The sequence below is a fragment of the Nymphaea colorata genome, chromosome 9 (assembly GCF_008831285.2).
Source record: "Nymphaea colorata isolate Beijing-Zhang1983 chromosome 9, ASM883128v2, whole genome shotgun sequence".
NCBI classification, from domain to species: domain Eukaryota; kingdom Viridiplantae; phylum Streptophyta; class Magnoliopsida; order Nymphaeales; family Nymphaeaceae; genus Nymphaea; species Nymphaea colorata.
The window spans coordinates 11,992,584-12,012,472 of record NC_045146.1 but is presented as its reverse complement, the minus strand read 5'-3'; the positions used below and the strand labels follow the sequence as shown (position 1 = coordinate 12,012,472).

The 19,889-nt window shown below is 37.9% G+C and overlaps 2 protein-coding genes across 2 annotated transcripts; both read left to right on the top strand.

The window, feature by feature from the left end:
- Positions 1-3,063: 3,063 nt before the first annotated feature.
- On the top strand, positions 3,064-12,958 carry LOC116260537 (calcium-dependent protein kinase 26-like). Its single transcript, XM_031638968.2, has 9 exons — positions 3,064-3,290; positions 4,310-5,100; positions 5,429-5,572; positions 5,654-5,806; positions 7,277-7,392; positions 7,693-7,860; positions 11,818-12,042; positions 12,407-12,547; positions 12,634-12,958. The coding sequence occupies exons 2-8, from the start codon at positions 4,344-4,346 to the stop codon at positions 12,527-12,529; spliced, it is 1,686 nt and encodes a 561-aa protein (XP_031494828.1). The 5' UTR covers positions 3,064-3,290; positions 4,310-4,343; the 3' UTR covers positions 12,530-12,547; positions 12,634-12,958.
- A 2,071-nt stretch (positions 12,959-15,029) lies between these two features.
- LOC116260539 (uncharacterized) lies at positions 15,030-18,139 on the top strand. Its single transcript, XM_031638971.2, has 4 exons — positions 15,030-15,337; positions 16,909-17,235; positions 17,329-17,401; positions 17,474-18,139. Exons 1-4 carry the CDS (start codon positions 15,116-15,118, stop codon positions 17,974-17,976), a joined length of 1,125 nt encoding a protein of 374 aa, XP_031494831.1. The 5' UTR covers positions 15,030-15,115; the 3' UTR covers positions 17,977-18,139.
- The last annotated feature ends 1,750 nt before the right edge of the window (positions 18,140-19,889 follow it).

The window sequence follows — 19,889 nt, the reverse complement described above, 5'->3', positions numbered from 1 at the left end:
CGTGAATACCAAGCTAGCTCGACATGGACAAGCTTTCTCGATGGGCCTACTCGGGCCAGCTTGGCACGGCTGACATCCAGCACAGGCGGAACCTGAGTCAGGACCACGCCAACCCTAGGTCAACTTGCGCCAAAAAAGAATGATGGGACCAGTTCAGCCTCTCAACAATGAGACGATCAAACATGTAACACTCCAAGACTTTCGCTTGGTAGGAATCAGTAATTACTTCCATATAATATACAAACAATCTTTGGCAACCAATTTTGGTCAAGTGGATTCCATTTCCAATTTTTACAAAGCCAATCAATACTAAACAGCCTATCAATGTTTTTTTGTCATTTCTCTTAATTAAACTTTGTCAACGGGATGGGGCTAGGTTAGTGAAGGCGATGTAAACTTGGATCATGAATCAGATCCAACCTCATCAGAGCAGACTCAGACCCGATATAGGAAGACCAGGCGCCATCTTCACCATTACGTAAAATATTTTTCATTTATTTTTAAGGAACATGAGGAGCATTTTCGCCACAATTATCCGATTTTACTATGGTTGGATAGAGATGGCCGACATGACGCAGGAGAAATTCCGTGTCGCATCATGCTCTTCCTCTTTAGTGACGTCTCAAATCCTGCGTCCCTGCTACGTCATAGCCTGTGGCCCAGTCCAGGCGGCGAAGAAAAGGCTCCAATCCTGCTGAGCTGTCGGCCAAGGTAAAAGTGTCATAACTATTATTCCTGGAGAAGGACGAAACTAGGCTTTGGCTAGACCTGGATGTCCGTCGGGTCTCAACTGTCATCCTACTCCGCTCCGTATTTGCTATAAGTTAGGGCGTTTGATTACCCTAGATAATAAATCTCAGGCTCTAAAAATATATGGTTATACCGAATTGTAGTTTTGAAACCCACGAACGTAAGATCTTCAATATTCCTCCACATCCATAAATCTGATATCTTTTCCTATTAAAAAAAAAAATACTTGTTATAAATCAAAGTAAGGACTCTCAAGATCTTTATCTTAATTCCGGGAAAAGTCAAAAGGCCCTAACTTGACGGCTCTGCCACCTATCAAAAATCCTCAATAAGAACTTCTTACAAGCAACGAAGTGGACGTCAGTTCCAATCTGAAGATGTTTACTTAGCGGGGAAGGATAGGTTAGAGTGAACGAGTATATATCATGTGGATGATCTTTCGTCTTCTATATATATATTCTTTTCTTCTTCACATCCAATCGTCGTGCTTCTTTTTCTCCGGTGAAAAGTCGACTGTTCAAGATACCGACAAGAGTCTTTGAGACCACCCCTCTTAACCCTTCGCCAAGACAACATGGGCAGACTTTGTCCCGGCAAAAAATTTCGAACAATGTTTCCCATTCAAAAAATCAGACCAGCATATCTCGTTTTATGAATACGTATTTGAATGAAAATACAATTATACAAGGTGCTTAACGTCTTCTTAATCACCGTTCTCATTTTTTTTTTAAGTTTGATTATTAGTTAGCGGCATTCTTTTGCATATTCGGCATTTCTTAATTCGGGTGAGCGAGAGGTTATCTCACCATCCAAGCGCGGGAAGCTTCCTCTCGCAAGGATCCAGAGTTGTGTTAGTGCCATAACCGCATGCTTCAACTTGTACGTAAACAATATTCTTCCGACTTGTATGTATGCAACTCATTTTTGTAGAATTCCATCGTTTTCATTAGTCATAACTATTGATTGTGGATCCTACAGCTCAGCTGAAATACGCGGTCTCTGATGTTCAAAACGTGGGTTGTGGCCGTTCGGTGGTCCCAATCCAGATCCATATCTAAGCTTGTGAACCGCTAGGAACGAAGCTAGCAGCACCGAAAACAAAGTGGACCCGGATAAGGGAGATCCAAGTAATGGATTGGGTGAGCATGTGCAACTGGGGCCCATGCCCACGCCGTTCCAATAGTTCTTGGACAAGGCAATGTTTGGATCGAGTCCATGGTTTGGATCTCTAATCCATATTCGCTTCTTCATCTTGGATCGAGTGAGTCGGGACTAAGCCCGAACCGCCTAAATTCAATTTGTCTCGTTCCCTCGGGGCCTCCATCAGTCACGACCTTCCCCCAACTTTGCCTAAATTGGGTTGGGTCTCTCCCTACCTATGAAATCAAACGCCTCCTCTCCTTTGAAACCGTTTGGTCAATCCGTCGACCTCTTTGCGCCTCCTCCCCTTCTTTACCAAATCCAGTTCTTTGTTCCAGAATTTCATATCCAGACAAGATTATTCAATAGCTCTTGCCTTTCAAATTTAATATTTTTTAATGGCAGCTTGTTCTTAGTTTATTACCCACTTAAAAGCCTTGCAGCCGTTTATATCCTCGCATGTTCCTCGCTATGACACCCATCTCCTCCAATTGATAAAAGTTACAACACTCAGGTTCAAACATTGTTGTGTTGAATGTCAAGAGCTGATTAAAATTCTAAATACCAGGATAGAAGTGACCTGTAAGAAGCACTTGCCAACTGACATCCTTTTAATTAACTGTTGGAAGTCCTTAACTCCTTATGATGAAACTCGAAACTAGCTTTTATCTGCAAGAAGCCCTTGAATCTTAACAGGTGTTTTAACTTCTTCTAACCTTTACATTAATGGCTGGCACCTTGTGGACAAAATAGCAACTTTGGATTCACAGTGATAATTTGTTTAACATGATGTTTATACCATTTCTAAAAGAATTTTGTTGAAGGAAAAATCATATGTTTCTGCTCTTCTCGAGAAAGAAATCATCAAGGTCGGAGTCCTTCTGTCACCAAGCATGAAATTCTTGCCATGTCGCCGTAAAGGGCCTATTTGAATGTGGGGATCTTCTCTTTTCACGCCCTAACGTGGGTTTTCATTCGATTCGAGCAGAATTCCACTTCGTCAGACCATCTACCGAGATCTTTGGCAAGAGTACGGGGCTGTTTGGGTTGTGTCTATTTTGAGGGAAGTCATTGTTGGTAACCGAGAGGGAGAAATCCGAGACTTTGCTTTTAGCTTCTTACAGCGCTTATTAAAATACGTGAATGTGATGGTAATAAATGAAAGACGTGTACAGAGGAAACCGAGTGGAAGAAGAGGAGAAAAACATTAAAAATAGCCAATTAAACATAAAAAAATAGACAAAAGAAGGCATAGGAAAAGGGAAGGAAGGAGACGGAGAACACCCTGGCTTAACATATGTCGGAGGAGAGATCAAAAATGGCGTCCACATCTTCTTGGTAGCAGGTAGAAGCCCACTAGAGATGATGGGGTTGCACTTTCAGGCGAGCTACCAATGAAGGTGATTCTTCTTTCTTCTCCTTTGAGAAGATTTGACTAATTGTTTTTGGACACCCACATCTTAGTTTTCGTCGTTGATTATCTGTATGTTATCTATCTCTCCTCTTCTCTGTGGTGATATTTTTTTATATAAATTTTACGGCTTTTTTCTCCTCTGCAACTGTCTTTTCGCTTTGAGATTTAAGCTGGTGGTCCTTTGTAGCTTTTAAGAAGGTTGTTGGGTGCTTCTAGTTTTGTTGTCTTAGAGAGATTTTTCCATCGTGTAATTGGATGGCTAAGTCTTGTATTGGAAGGATCATGTTGTGTCGGCTAAAGCTCTCGATTGTAGCGGTATGATGTTCTACGTTTGATCTCTCTCTCTCTCTCTTCCCTCTCCTTCTTTCCCTCCCTGCCTCTCCATCTGTCTGTTTTCACATCCGTTTTTACGAGGTTTTTTCAATCTTTAGGGTTATATTTTTCATATTGGAAATGCTTTCTACCGTGCACTAACAGGAAGTTTTCCCCTCTTCTGTTTTAAACCACAACACTCTGTATGACTTTCGAGCGATTTTTGGTGAATCTTTCTTTTACTGTCAAAGCTATGTTGTTGCAATTTTGAACGATGATTGATACGTCCGGGGAGGTGGATTTGCTTCATGTTTGATTTCTCGTCAAGGGCATGATTTTGTGCGTTTCCTTTTTTCTTTTGATAGCTCGTGTTCTGCTATTGAGATTACCTCATGTAGGATTTTCTGTTCTAGAAGTGACGTTTGTCAAGTCAGATCTGAGCTTGCTGCGAGAATTTTAGTCTGCTTGTATTCGCTTCTCTCTGGTTGTTCATATAACCGTCCTTGCAAGAGACGATTGAATTGTGAATGTACATCTTTTGAGGGATTATGGATATTTCTTACCTAATTTTTTGGATTTTTCTACAGTTTTCAAATGGGCAAATTGCTTTGGACCACGACTTCCTTTTGCTATTGCTTCCTTATATGAGAATTAGCAGATTAGCTTGACACATTGGCCTTTACTCAAGTGCAGGGTGTAGATTGTGGGCTATATCTTGCTCTGTTTCATGGGCAACGCATGCCGTGGGTCAATTAAAAGCAAATATAGGGGCTACAGGGAGCCCATTGAATGTGCATCTTCAAGAAACAAAGGGTCGGTTGCAGACCATTCCATCCCTGATCATTCATCAAGCGACACAGCATCACACCTTGTTCCTCAGGATTTAACGAAAGGATACCCTAAAGGGGATAATCCAAGTGACAGCAATCAAACCATCAAAGATAACGGGATGAGAAAGGGTGTGGATCACCAGACGTATTATGTCTTGGGCCATAGAACTCCCAACATACGTGAATTATATACACTGGGAAGGAAATTAGGCCAGGGTCAATTTGGAACTACATATTTATGTATAGAAAATGCCACAGGCAGAGAATATGCTTGTAAATCCATTTCAAAGAGGAAACTTATTTCCAAGGAGGACGTTGAGGATGTACGACGTGAGATACAAATTATGCATCATCTTTCGGGCCATAAAAATGTTGTGACTATTAAAGGAGCTTATGAGGATTCTCTATACGTCCACATCGTGATGGAATTATGTGCTGGGGGAGAGTTGTTTGACAGAATTATTCAACGAGGGCACTTCAGTGAGAGAAAAGCTGCTGAATTGACGAGAATAATTGTGGGTGTTGTAGAGGCTTGCCATTCCCTTGGGGTTATGCATCGTGATTTGAAGCCTGAAAATTTTTTGTTGGCCAACAAGGATGATGATGCTTCACTCAAGGCTATTGATTTTGGACTCTCTGTTTTCTTTAAGCCAGGTGTGAAGTTTCTGAACCATTAGTGTCATATAGAAATTTCATTTTTTCCCTCTTGTAATCTGTTATCTGTTTATGCTACTCTGCTTTCTACTTTTGGTTGAGTTTTGAAAGTTGAAACTAACATCAAAATCTCTCACATTATATAGCTGTAAGTTTTCCATGTGCTCAAACATTTTTTTCCCTCCAGGCAGAGAAGTTCAATGTGACCATTTGTGTAACTTGAAAAAGAACCGAACCAGAGAGGCACAGACCCTGATTTGCTTCAATATCTTTTTAAAGGCTACGAAGCAATGTCACCTTTTGACTTGTTAGGTTCATGATTTTACAGGTCAGATCTTCACAGATGTTGTTGGTAGCCCATATTATGTAGCCCCAGAGGTTCTTTGCAAGCATTACGGGCCAGAAGCTGATGTGTGGACAGCAGGGGTTATACTTTATATCTTACTCAGTGGTGTCCCACCCTTTTGGGCAGGTATCCCTCAACAACTCAGGTTTATTTATTTTGTGGCATTTTAGTTGAGTTCACCAGCCTTATTTGTTTTGTTCCTTCTAGAAACACAACAGGGGATATTCGATGCAGTTTTACGGGGAGTTATTGATTTTGATTCAGACCCATGGCCCCTGATCTCTGATAGTGCTAAGGATCTGATCAGAAAGATGCTTTGTTCTCGCCCTTCAGATCGCTTGACAGCACATGAAGTATTATGTAAGTTGGCTCATTCAACAAGATGTTTCTAGTACAATTAAATGTTTCACTTTTTTCTTCTTCTTTACGATAGGAAAAGCGAGGTCTATGGGATTTTAGTTACGTATGTCCTTCAGGACAATTTATCAAGAATTTTCTCGATGGCAATTTTATTTTTCAAAACATGATTGTTAGCAGTTTGTAGAAAAAAAACATAGTGCGTACTAAAAGCTCTAAAATGTAAAGAAATATTTTAAGTATAAGAAATAATTTGTTGTTGCTGTATTTCTTAGTTGAAAAAGTAGGAAATTGTAATAAATTTTTAAGAATAAAATAGACCAAGGAAAAAGAAAATGTATTATTAAATCGGATAAAACAGGACTTCTTTTTTCAAAGAATTGTTATATTTGTATGATGTTTATCTTAAAATCAATGTTTTGGATAGTGACAGTGTTTATAATTGAATTGAGTTGAAGGGTCCTTCCTACCCATCAACATCTCTTATTTGAGTCCAAATTGGGTGTATCATTTTAACTGGCATTTATTTGTATGTTCAGATTTGCAACATACACACACACACACATATATATATCTAAATTGGTATTGGAAGACTTGTAAAATTAATTACTAAGTCATCAATTAATGTGGTACCACGAGTTTGAAAATCTGACAATAAAAACCTCTCGCCTCATAGATGAATCCAGTTGACGTCCCTGGTAGATAGGAATGAACATCAAGGGTTTTACCAACTGGAAGCCTGAAAATTCTGGTGGCTGATAAGGAGCTTGTCCTTGACATGTCCCTCACCCCACCCCCCCACACCCAAAAAAAAAAGGAAAGAAAAGAAGAGAAAAGGTAAAATGAAGACTTTCCAGACTAGCTGGAGATCAGAGATGCTTAGTTCATGCCAACTCATATCTTCTTCCCAGCTTTTTGCCTGAATTTGGATAGCTTCATCTTGATTCATTTGAGTTGGGGTGTTTACTTTGGCTGTTAATAGCATACAGTTAAGTCTATAAGTAACTGGGCTCCATAGCTATTTACTGACTGTTGAATTGGACAAATTGAACAATGAAGAGACTAGCTTGAGGTTTATAAATCTGAAACACTTGTTGTCATCATCATTAATTCTTTCTGGTTTCTGGGACTAGGAACTTTAATTTTTGTGCACTGCTTGGAGATCCTTCTTTTCCTTTTCGTTTTTTAGTCAAGATAATACCGCTTGATTTTGTTTCTTTTGATCCTCTTGATCTCGATTAGATAGGCTTCTCGCTTGGGCAAAATTTTGCTTTCTGCAAAAGCAGCAAAACAAATACAAATAGTTGATGGCCTGCAGGAGCTTGTTCAGCTGTTGTGCCATGTGATTGACTGCTCATTTGCATTGGCTTTTGGGCTTAACCTTGGAACCAAACTCACTAATCTGGCCAGTCATGTTTTTACTTTAACCTTTCACCTATCCATTCTGGAATTAAACTTTGTTACATATTTCAGGTCATCCTTGGATATGTGAAAACGGCGTCGCTCCAGACAGACCATTAGATGCAGCTGTACTTTCTCGGCTTAAACAGTTTTCTGCAATGAACAAATTGAAGAAGATGGCCTTACGGGTGAGTAATTTTTGTATGAAAGAAGGATGCATCCTGTTCCTTTTGCCAGAAAAGTTTATTGGTGCATATGATGTTCCTGGAGATGTTAATTTCTGCTCCTCTTGCATGTTGTGCTTGCTATTTTTCATTCAACATAATGACATTTCCTGAAGATTTTACTTTGCTTTGTTCATAGCAAATTGCAATGAGAATCATGATTCTTTTTCCAATTGTGAAGATGATATTTTTATACTTGCTTTGTGAAGCCTGTTTGAATATATATTTGGTGAAACTTCTAACTTCAGTAGCAAATGAACCCAGGTCATTGCTGAAAGCCTTTCTGAAGAGGAAATTGCAGGCTTAAGAGAAATGTTCAAGGCAATGGATACTGATAATAGTGGTGCAATTACTTTTGATGAACTTAAAGCTGGTCTGAAAAGATATGGATCTAACTTAAAAGAATCTGAGATACGTGCTCTTATGGATGCGGTGAGAGTCTTACTACTTTCCAGAAACTTGTTTCCCTGATCAAATGCTGGCATTACATCTTATTGTATTCTCATGATTGTTGTCCCGGCATCTTTCTGCTTAGTGCTTAGTCTAGCAATTGTTATGAGTTATGACTACAGTTGGCCTCTCTGTTCTCTTTCTTCTAGTGTGAAGCATAACTTATCCATGATGTAGTGGTTATTTGTTATGAATATTTTGTAAGAAATTCTGTGATACCAAAAGATGCTTTTGTACATTACACATAAATTAACCATTGGATAACATTGCATCAGCCTCAACTGTGCTCATGTGCAGCTTGTCTAATGTCATGGGCGAGGATATGGAATAAACAATAATAAATTTTAGTAAAATTACCTACAGAATTTGAAACCAAGATTTGCTTAATGCCTACATCCTTAAAACAGATGAAGAAGCATAAATATACGATGCCTGAGTAAAGAATATTGACAAAGAAATAAGACTACAAACCATACCTCCATCTACTATTATTATATTATCTGTAGGCATGTAGTTATATACAGCACACACCAATTTTAAATTTTCTGCAAGAAATGAATCTGACATTTCCTTATTGTAACTTTAATGCTGCATGCATCAAGTTGATTAATAAGGGAAACCTGATTAATCTTTAAGTATAAATAATTATATACTACAACAGAATCAATAATAGTTATATAACTTTCAATGCATGCTTGACGTCATGTGAAGAACCTGAGGTCTTTTTAGTAGAAAGCGCAAGGAGCTGCCTAGGTGGGACTTGGCAGGATCTAGGTAGCATTTTAGGTGATTCCCAAGAAAACGAAACCAATGAAGTGCGCAATCAAATGTTAAATTTATTGGTTTGCCTTTCTCAATAGAACAGATGGTTATCAACCTATAATGGAGACAATTAGAACAGTCCTTAACACATTAAACATGTCATAACATGATAATGGGAATTTTAAATCTCAAATTTAATGGAGTTGAAATATTCAAGTTTAAAGGTTATAGAACTCTCTGAACTAACTCTCACTTCTAATGCAAAACAACATGGAACATGCAACATCAAGAAAAATGAGGAAAAGAAAATCTGCAGAAAACTGAAGAAGAAGAAGAAAAGGAACAAGAGGACAGAAAATGAGTGGGAGCAGCAGAGTAGAAACTAGGACAAAAAAGGAGAAAACTGCTTCAGAAGGCTGAGACACTGAATAAGGAGAAGGGGAAGAAGAAGAAGAAAGAATGCCAGAGAAATAAGAATTGCATGTGCTTCCTTTTTGATGTCTAATGATGGCCACTAGGCTGCGTAGTGCCTCTGCAGCATGTATAGGTCTAGGCATTTCCACAATGCAGGTCGTCTAGCAACAGCCAGCCTAGGTGACCAGGTGTACTTTGACTGTTTGACAAAATGGCCTGATACCTGTTATAGGTTTCCTTGTTTCTTGGTTTCTGATCTCAGCACTATAAATGGGTCTAGTCGGCTGGTTCCTTTTGGCCAAAATGGTCGGGTCCAACAGCAATTGTGTGCAGACTATATTGACCAAGAGCACAAACAAGTCAAAGAAAAGGAGCAGGATTGGCTGCTATTGCCTCAAATATATTCTGAATTCCTGGTATTCTTTCTATTGGTCACACGCAGATGCAAGTTTGCAAGAGGAACTGGTTGATCCACTACTGCCTTCAATGGAGGATAGCAACCAGAAAAGCAGAAACCAATAACAAAATAATAAGGGAACAAAATAACTATGCTGGAAGCCTGGAACACAAATGGCATTCAGTAATAAGAAGGGATGAAAGTAAAAAAGGAGGAAGGAGAAAGAGATCATATTGTTTTGTGGAGGAGCAATTTGTAGATAAGATCTCTAACCAACGGCAAATATCATAAATTGACACTGTTATGACGCATATAGCAAGCAGAGAGACTGAGAGAGAGAGAGAGAGATGACTATATCAAGATATAATGGTCTTGTCAATAAAAAGGTGATACTAACCTGCTGAAATATGTTATTTTATTTATCAATATTTAAGTTAAAGTGCTACTTCAGTCATCATAGGCTTTTCAAGCACAAATGTAGAATGACATATATATACTCAAAATCATTTTCTTAATAAACTTATTAATAATATAAGCTTAGATAAATTTACTTATTTTAAAAGTAAATAAATTATATTTTCTTTAAATTTCATTGGTATAGATAATTACATCATACTTTTTGTTGGTGGTAAATTTTCAAAAATATGTTTACAGTTAACTATATTATTTAATATGAAAATTTTGATGATTAATTGCAATTTTCTTTTGCCAATTGATCTCATTTTACTTTTACTAAGGAGCCTCCCTCTTTTTCATTATCAATCATGATTGGCGAATAAAACCCCCTTGTTAATTGCCGAGGATGAGTTTGGCCATATAGTTCAGCTTAGATGGGGCCTGACACGCATCCAGCCCATCTGTTGATGATCGGTGGAATTTCAGATAAATATTACATTTTGATAACAGTCAATTCTTTCCCTAAAAGGCCTTTTATTTCGAAAAATCTACTAAAAGAGGTCATACACTTTAGACTTTAAATTAAACTAAAAGATTTTACATTAATTGCCATTGAAATGACTGCAAGCTTAAGGCTTAGCCTAAAACCTTCCTAACTCTGAAAAATGCTATAATGATAGAAGATGGACTAGAGTGCACAAAGAAATTATGAATCGCTTGTGCCCTTTCCTATGAATTAGTTCTTACAATGTCAGGAACTTGTCAAACAAAATTCATGTTTTATATGATCGAAGATAAGTTTCTCCTTTTGGTCACAAAGGTAGTTAGATATGGTCAAGTCACATTATCTTAGTCTGTTGTTTAGGCTTCACATCCCATTGATGAAACATCTTGCTTGACTATTTTAGTAAGTTTTTGTGTTTTCCTTGCGTGAATTACTATCTTGTCTTCTTCTTTAGTTCTTTTTGTTTTTTTTTCCTTGTTTTCTTGTGCCTCTGATGGCGATTCTTATATTGCTTTTGCTTTTTGGGAATTGAAATAGCTTAAAATAAACACAGAATTGAAAGTGATGGATGGATGGTTGGACACAAGATCCTGATCAATGACTAAGGACAAACAAAAGAAAGCAATATGAAATATGGACCTAATTTAGCATCAGTAAATTGAATATATCTTCTTATGTTGATTTTTTATTAATGGAACCCCCAATTCTATGTCAAAGCTAAGCTGGAAGTGCTTTTGAATATTGTCTGCATTGGTTAATTAATAAACACCCCTCCAGTTGAAAATCTAACTTCCTTTTACTTATGGATACTCAATTTCGAATACAGCTTAAGAGTTATTCCTTTTAATCTGGTGCCAGTTTTGACATGTATTAAGTAGATATTTTTACTTAGATTACATTATACATCCATCATATAAGTTTTCAGATTTGATTGATGATCAATGTAGAACTTATATGTGAAATGAGCAATTCCATTGCCCAACTCATCAGCACTTCTCTTCCTTTTTTCCTTTCTGTCTTTATGGCCATCATAATCCCAAAAATTAAGGAAGCATATGCTCATTTGGATCGCTAGCGCATTAGCATATCTGTGACTTAGAGACCTTACTGAGGTAATGTGTCCAGCAAAAAAAATCCGTCTGCAGGGATAAAAGAAATGAATCAAGCGACTAGTTTGAGAGCTCCTTTTTATGATTGTTTCCAAATTATTATTTTCAGTTTTATCTTTACATTTAGCTTTGACCTAATTTCTAGATGCAAAAACTGCAAAATTGCCTAGTGTCAAGATACATGCAGGCATCTAATATTGTCATTAACTGGATCAAAGAAAGATACTCCATTTACACCACAACACTTTGTATGTCATTCTCTCAAAAATGCTAGCTCCTCTGTGCATGTATGCCTGTGGGAGTGCACATATATATGGATGTACGTGGGTTTTAATGTGACAGTTTTTGTGTTTCAGGCTGATGTTGACAACAGTGGAACTATTGACTATGGGGAGTTCATAGCTGCTACAGTTCATCTCAATAAACTGGACCGTGAAGAGCATCTAGTTGCAGCATTTTCATATTTTGACAAGGATGGTAGTGGATATATAACCATTGATGAGTTGCAGCAAGCCTGTTCTGAGCATAATATGACAGATGTGTTTCTTGATGATATCATCCGGGAAGTTGACCAAGACAATGTGAGGATTAAGTTTATAAGCTATTGAGAACTGTTTGAAGCCTTTTTTCCCTGTGAAGACCCCTTCGCAAGTTTTAATGCTTTTACAGTAAATGCAAAATTGTCCTTTGATACGCAACTATGCTAATAGCTCGTACTTTATTAGTTTTCTCAATATTCACATCCCGAATATTTTTAAAATGGTAAATCCATCTGGATGGAAAAACTAATTTGGCGTACCATAGACTGTTTTTGTTGAGGAATTTATTTTGCTGATCTCCAGAGCTTTTCCTGGAAGGTCTTCTGTTCAGTTATTTGCCACTTGGTACTGCTGATGGTCTGGGTTTCTACTTGTTCTAATGAACATTTACTTGATTCGTTCTTAGGATGGTAGGATCGACTACAATGAATTTGTTGCCATGATGACGAAAGGCAATGGTGGTCTTGGAAGGAGAACCATGCGAAACAGTCTGAACATGAGCATGAGAGATGCTCCTGGTGCTCATTGATCTCATTCACTTGTAAAGGTGTGCTTGCTAGTTTCCTTGGTTTTGTTTCATTCATTACTTGGGCGAGTGCTTATGATGCTTTCACTCTTACTACATTGTTACAGGTGTACAGCGTATCTGCATAAAGGGAGTATCCTTTAGATTTCCTGCTGCCAATTATGGAAATCCAGCACATGGAAACAGGGCAGCTTTTTGTTGTGGCCAATTTTTCTTTTGACAATGGATGTTTCTGGGAGGTTGGGCTTGCCTGCCATTGCGTCCACTTATTGGAAAAATCTCACTGGTGAATTGGTTTAGCTAGTGATCTTTGTGTTTGAGAAACTATGTATGAATGCTGTCCAGCATATTGTAATATTTTTTGTATCTTGATGAGTGAGGAGCAATATTAAGAGCCTATTCACAAGGTCATTTCTTGGCTGGTATGATTGCTATGAGGTACTAAGTTTCTTATCCATGAACACTATTGGTAACCAAAAGGTTTTGCTTCCATGTGCAGGTCTTAATATTCATATGATATTTTTATACATTTTATTTAACCTACCATGGATCCTGTGTGCTTAAATATTGCCGAGATGTGATTCTCTTTTCACCTTACAACATTCTGTTGAACAATTTCAATTAGTCTGCAAGGTATCCAGCACTTACTGTTTGTATAGCAATTCTGCAACTCCTTATGTCTGCACCAAAGGAAATGCCACATTTTGCTGTATTAAGTCCTTCATCTCAGCTGCCCTGAATGGGTAAATCATTTTCCTTAAGAGTTAAGACAACAACCTAGACATACCTACTGATTGTTGGCCGTCGGACGCATGTCTTTCAGATCCTGTATAGACTGGTATACAAACCCGGATTTTGTCTCGAATATGCACTGGTAGCATATGATATCTCTACTGATTGACGGCCATTTTTTGTGATATATGCATTCTCACAGTAATGGTGCTAAGCAAGTTAAAAGGACGTGATCAGTTTTTCAGATTCTTCTGCTTAGGATCAGGCTTTAATTTGACTCTCGTTTCTCTGTCTCGCAGGGATGTAAACCGTTTGGATTTCGGCTGGATCCAGCTTTTATATAATTCAACTATCACAATTCCATGTACTTGGATTTGAACTCAGAATTAGATTCGGAGCTTATTTTTTAAAAAAGCAATTTAAGTTCCCAGTGACACAAGAGTTGACATGTATAGTCTGGTCGAATCTTTATAGAATACCAATGGAATATCGGATTCTTCTCAGTTATGAAATTACATGCTGAATCTGAATTCAGTTTGTAGCTAAAGTCAAATCTTTTTACCAAATCTAATTAAGCATATTCAATGTTGGGTCACTGATCAGATATATCCGGCCCATTTACATCTCCACTTACAGAAGGTATGTCAGATTTGAAGAGATATAAATTAAAACATTTGTGAGATCACATTGTTAAATGGATCTGATATATCTACTGTCCATTGACTTTGTTCTATCAAAATGCCAAATTAAAAATAAAGTAAAGAAGACTAGACAAAAACATGGTACATTGAGTCATGAGTTTTAAAAATATGTATTTCATTAGTTGCTCATCGCAGTTCTCCCATGACAATTGGTTGGCTTTTTCTTGCTTTAAAATCACGTGATCTCAGAATGAAAATTGTCAAGTTTAACATATTTTCTGTATTTAATTATACTGAAATTTTTTAAAGAACACGCACTTAGTTTTTTAAATACACCTAACTACTTTCATGGCTAAAAAGATCTATAAAATATTTTTTCCCCTGTCAAACTAGTGAATTAGTAGAAAATTACCATTTTCCTTCTGAAAAAAAAAAAACACACGAGGAATACACATTGGTTTCTCCCACTTAAACTTTGCAACACTTAGGCAGAGGAAGACGCTGTCCTGACTTTCCATAGCATGTAAACTGCTCCGCTTCTAAACTTTTGCTTATAATAATAAAAAAAAAGTTCATATTTTGCAATTTTCTTTTTACAGAGAGAGCTATATTTTTCAAATAGATTATCCAATAAAGGCAATAAGTGAACTCCTCACCAACTTCTCATAATGTAATTTAGGGTGATATTGGAAAAAAATGAGTATCATTTTTTCTGCCTCTTGGGTCAGCTTTTATTCCACTGCTAAGAAAATTGCAAAAATAATATCTTTTTTAAAATTATAGGAAAAAAACTAGGCCCAAAATGAAATTCTCTGTCTACTGGAAATCACGTACAACATGACCAACTTCGTGAACTACGAAGGTGTTACGAATCTAGTGATTCTATAGTTCTTGTTCTTTATTTTGGTTTCGTGAACCTGTTCATCTTTGGCAACAGGCCAACCAACAAAACTGGTCAGTAGCCGAATGTTTAGAGAAAACATATTCAAATTTGTCAATGCTGAAAAAACTGTGAAATCACGAACTTGGTTGCATTAATGCCAACAAAAACATTAGAAGTCGTGAACTTGGTAGCCAGGATTTCATGATCTTGGTCGCGTTGTGAGAACCCAAAAGGGCATTCGGAGAGGCGTGGAAATCTGACCGGTAATAACGAGCCTACACTAGTCAGTTCCTGAACACGGTCGCGCTTCACGCGTTGCCCCTTTCAGGCTTCATGAACTTGGCTGCGCTTTTCGCGACTCCCAAACAAGGGATAGGAACGTTGAAGTTAGTGAACTTCATAAACCTTCACGTGATCCCAAACGTTCCCATTTTAGCAAATTCAGAAACTTTCTTGTTCACCCCTCTCCCTTCCCTGGTGAGAACCAGAAAAACCGTAGACCTCTACAACCACAGTCAACACTCTCCGGCCGGTCTGATCTCTTCAGCGGCGATGGTAAGTTCTCTCTATCTCCATCTCTCTCTTAAACCCTAGCTCCAGAAAACCCTAATTTATGAGTTTCTTCCATCCTGTGACTTTTATTGCTTATTAGGGCGCACACACATATTTGCGATCGTACATTTTCTTGTTCTAGCCCTCTCTTGGTGCATATGAACTACGAAATTGCGGTAATACATTTGCTTGGACTCGATTAAAGTTGTTGGAAACTTGTGTTATGATCGCTGGAAAATCCAACTCCATGTAGTGGCGACAGGGACTGGCTTATACCAGAGATTGGAAGGCTGAAAGACATATGGTGCTTGGCATCTGTCTGTTTTAAAGCTGTTTTAAGTTGAATGTGGCATCTCATATGTGGCTTTCGGATGATGAAACCACATGAAAATATACTTACGAATTTTATATGCATGTCTATCTCAGGCTAACCTATGTTTCAGACAGAATAATATGTATGGATCTTGCCACCTACAAGATCACAAACCTGATGAGTTTTTTCATCAGTTTGTCTTGTAGGTGCCAGCAATCTGGATAACTATTGAGGTTTTTGTGTATGGGCTGTACTGTTAGTGAAATGTTGGCAATACATCTTAATATGTCCTTATGGCAACAGACCATGAATGAAGCTAAATTACAGAACATGACAGGCTTCTTCGCTTGTGCACGATTTTGTTTTTTCGCCAACTTGTTAGTTCTTGTATTTGCGAACCATTTTAGCTTTCTAAGGACCATCCAATGGGGCGGTATACCATCCAAATATGAATTCAGAATGGTAACGTAAGACAATTTGCTCACACATTCCTGTCCCTGGAAAGTAAATGTAGATTCAGACTTCTGGTTGAGGAATCTTCTTTTGAACGTCCAACACATTGTCCCCATGAACACCCTACCTTAGAAAAGGATGATGTACATGTGCATACTACATTTATAAACAAGTTACAAAAGCACATTAAGAATGCCTGCTGGAATAACTTCTGGAATAGAATCTCCTGATCAAATAATACTGATTAGTGCTGGAGGAGAATATAGCTTCTTGTTGGAAATCACTGAGTGCCATGTAACAAAGCAAGCAGTTGACGCTTCCGTTTTTCAAGATGCATGAATTGGTGTTATATAATTCTCGTTCAGTTTCAACACTCAAGTCCCTTTAACCACAGTTACCTATTTGATTCATGGATTTTTAACAAATTGTGTCTTCATGGCAACTACTTCTTTTTTCCCATGGTTGTATGTAATGTTTGACATACATGCGGGCAAGGAATATTTTAAACATAAACGGTTTCCATGCCCATTATTTCATTTTGCTGCTTGATGTCCATAATCATAATAAGGGATGCACTTTTTGACTCCAAGTTTTGTACGACTTGGAAATTACTTTTTTGCATATCCATGGATCAGTATTTAATTTGGTCATGGCAAAGTAATATTTTTGTACCCCGCTTTCGTTTCATGTAGATGTTATAAGCTACTGAGCACTTTTGTTGCTTTCTGATCAGAATGAAACAAAAACCTTTATTTTGCTCTTGGTGTTTGATACCATTTTCTGATAGTCTCCCTCTTTATTGTAAAAGCTGTCTTCAATCCTCCACAATGAGCAAGACAGAGCTGATTGGACAACTGCACGTGACCAATTCTTTATTGAATTGTTAATTGAGCAAGCTGCCAAGGGCAAGAAAACTGACGTGGGGTTCGTCAAGGAGGCATGGAAATCTGTATGCCTTTCATTTAACAGAAAATTTAATCTAAATTATACCATTATACAGCTCAAAAGTCGATATAAAAAGCTAAAAACCCAATATGGAATGGTGAAGACACTCAAAAGCCAGAATGGATTTGGGTGGGATGATGCAGTGAAGGTGATTTTTGCTGATGAGGATGTGTGGGAACGGTATATAGCTGTAAGTTGAAAGTGCCGTTGTCTTTTCTCTTTTTCAGTTGATGTCATCCCAAGTATTGGTGTCTTTAAATGTGTGACATCGTCCAACGCACAGGCACACCCTATTGCAAGGAATTACAAGAACAAATGCTTTCCTCTATATGATCAGTGTGCTGTACTCTTTGATGGTATACTTCCCTTGTCTCCTCCAATTTGCTTTATGTTTTTATGAAGAATTACTGAAATTAGTTATTGATCAGATAATAAAGCAGATGGTCGCATATCAGTATCTTCCATCCGTAAAGGCCTAATGCAAGGTGACGTAACTGCAACAGTCCATACAGGGACACCAACTTCCAATGAGACAAGGTCTAATGACATGAATGACAATGAGGAAGAAGATGAAGCAAGCTATGACGATCCTTTAGAAATCCCAGAACCACGGCATCATAGAGAGTATTCATCAATTCGTCGTGAGAAAAGAGTGAGATCGAGCCTTGGACACAGAATTGCTACAGCACTGGAGAACATATCATCGGAGTTCTCCTTGGACTGTAGATCCACACAGAAGCCTGTTTCAGACGATGATGTTTCTTTCCGGCGCTGTATGATAGAGCTGCAGAGCATGCAGGGATTAGATCCAGATGATTGTGTGAAGGCAGTTTCCATCCTTAAGGACCCCCTTAATCGTGTTGCATTTGTAACTTTGAGCGATGATCTTCGACGCAGATGGCTGTGCAATGAACTGGATCAACTAAAGTAAAAGATTTTTTTTTTTTTTGCAGGAAATCATCCATTTTTTGAAACTGGTGGGTTTGGAATTGGTTGTGTTTTGGGCTCCGATGATGCCTTTGAACTTTTTCCCCTGCCTTGGACGTTTGTCTGCATGTATATATATTTGTTTATGTGATTTTGGTTTTGTCCAAGCTTCTTTGTGATTTCTTGATCCTTTCTTTTATTCGCTTATCGCTGCAGCCTGGTCTCACAATCTTCTGCGGCTTTCTGTTTTGCAAGCACATTATCGAAGCTACAAAGATTCAAGGAAAATATATGTGATATGGCCAATGCAGTGGCATTCCTTTTCATGACATTGTTTTGCTACATCTATGATTTTTTTTTTGTGTTTTTTGTTATTGTGCTATCTCTCTCTCTCTCTCTCAGAGACACACGTGGTAAATCATCAAGAACAACCATGTGGCACACCTAGAGAGTTCGATACCACACTACTTGAATAGGAAATCATTGTTTTTCAAAATGGTAGCTATTTCTGGTATCCTCAAGCAGATAGTGTGCTAATGGTAAGACTGTTTTTCTCTTCTAAATGTTTGGAACCTTGACATACGAAAAGTATCCTGAAAATATCTTTCTTTCAATAGCTTCCTTCTTAGTAGGATGGCTCATGGCCTGGGCTGGTCCAACTCGAACTATGCTTGAGCTTGAGTCAACTTCAAGTCCACTAGTTGGTGCTTGGCAAGGGACCTTGAGTTTCGTTCCGTTAAGCTTGAGGTAACCAAGCGAATGCAAGCGTATATAGTTGTGTTCATTAGATTCGAGTTTCTGGGGCCTTTGCAGTTTGCAAGCACCACAAATTTCAAGAGTTACGAAGATTGGGTGGATTTAAGGGAAGCTTTTTTTTTCAGGCCTATGTTATGCTTGCAATTTTGAAATAGGGGCCCTTTTGCAATTTTTGCTAATAAAGCCTACATTTTTCAGAAAATTTTATTGAATAAGGCCATGAAGGAAGCTTGGTAAACAAAAAAAAAAAAGGAAAGGTAGCTAAAATGGTGAGAATATGAAAAATTAATTGCAACTGGTATTTCTATTTGTTAAAGTAACGAAATTTCATTTCAGAGTCTTATTGGACAACTTTTGGCAAGAATGGTTCTTATTGGGAAAAATTATCACAGAACAGTGGTCTCCTCAAAAGGTATGCCTGAAAATGGGATCCCTAATTTTAACTGGTCCAAATGTTAGAAAATCTTACCCTACTTATGGATTTAATGACTCTAAACTTCCTCCCATCTTCCAAGCTCTAAGGAACTGAACCTGTCTCCCGAGTTTAATGCAGGGAAAGCCAAATGGGTCGGCTTGGACTAGTTAGCTCTATTAAACTACCAATTATCCATATGTTGCTTGGTTTGGCTTAAAAATTGAACTCACACCAGCTCACAATTTATTCGGATGTTCATGAAATTCAGATGTCTATCAGATTCAGCGAGATAATTCGTGCACCATTATCTAGTTACTGGTCACATATAAATTTGGATATGAAATTAAAGTAATTTAGATTTTAACCAAATGTTGGGTTATTTCCCAACCATTGGCATCCCTATCTTGACACATAGTTGACCAGGGTACAAAGTGGATGTAAAAAACAATGAGTGAAGTAAATGAAAAGCCAATACATTTTCTAACTAGAAAAAACACAAAAGAGTGAACAAAAGTTTGGGCTGCTACCACAAAAATGGGATTCATATTTTTGAATTTCTGATACAGTTTTGGGTTATAATTTAGGAGCCTGCATCCTCCCTTCGACGAAGTGATAACCAAGGGCTTGGCATGGAAATTCATATCCCTAACTCTTCGAATCTCGGTTCCTGATTAAACTCATGCAAACCGCTGCCCATGAAGCAAGACAATTTGTCATTCTTTAAACGCCCAAAAGAACAAATACTT

Excerpts from the sequence above, each read along its gene's own strand:
- LOC116260537 (XM_031638968.2), top strand. The coding sequence starts at position 4,344 with ATGGGCAACGCATGCCGTGGGTCAATTAAAAGCAAATATAGGGGCTAC. Across the intron at positions 7,861-11,817 it reads TACGTGCTCTTATGGATGCG|GCTGATGTTGACAACAGTGG; the intron begins GTGAGAGTCTTA and ends TTTGTGTTTCAG. Across the intron at positions 12,043-12,406 it reads GGGAAGTTGACCAAGACAAT|GATGGTAGGATCGACTACAA; the intron begins GTGAGGATTAAG and ends ATTCGTTCTTAG.
- LOC116260539 (XM_031638971.2), top strand. The coding sequence starts at position 15,116 with ATGAACTTGGCTGCGCTTTTCGCGACTCCCAAACAAGGGATAGGAACG. Across the intron at positions 15,338-16,908 it reads TGATCTCTTCAGCGGCGATG|CTGTCTTCAATCCTCCACAA; the intron begins GTAAGTTCTCTC and ends TTATTGTAAAAG. Across the intron at positions 17,236-17,328 it reads TGTGGGAACGGTATATAGCT|GCACACCCTATTGCAAGGAA; the intron begins GTAAGTTGAAAG and ends TCCAACGCACAG.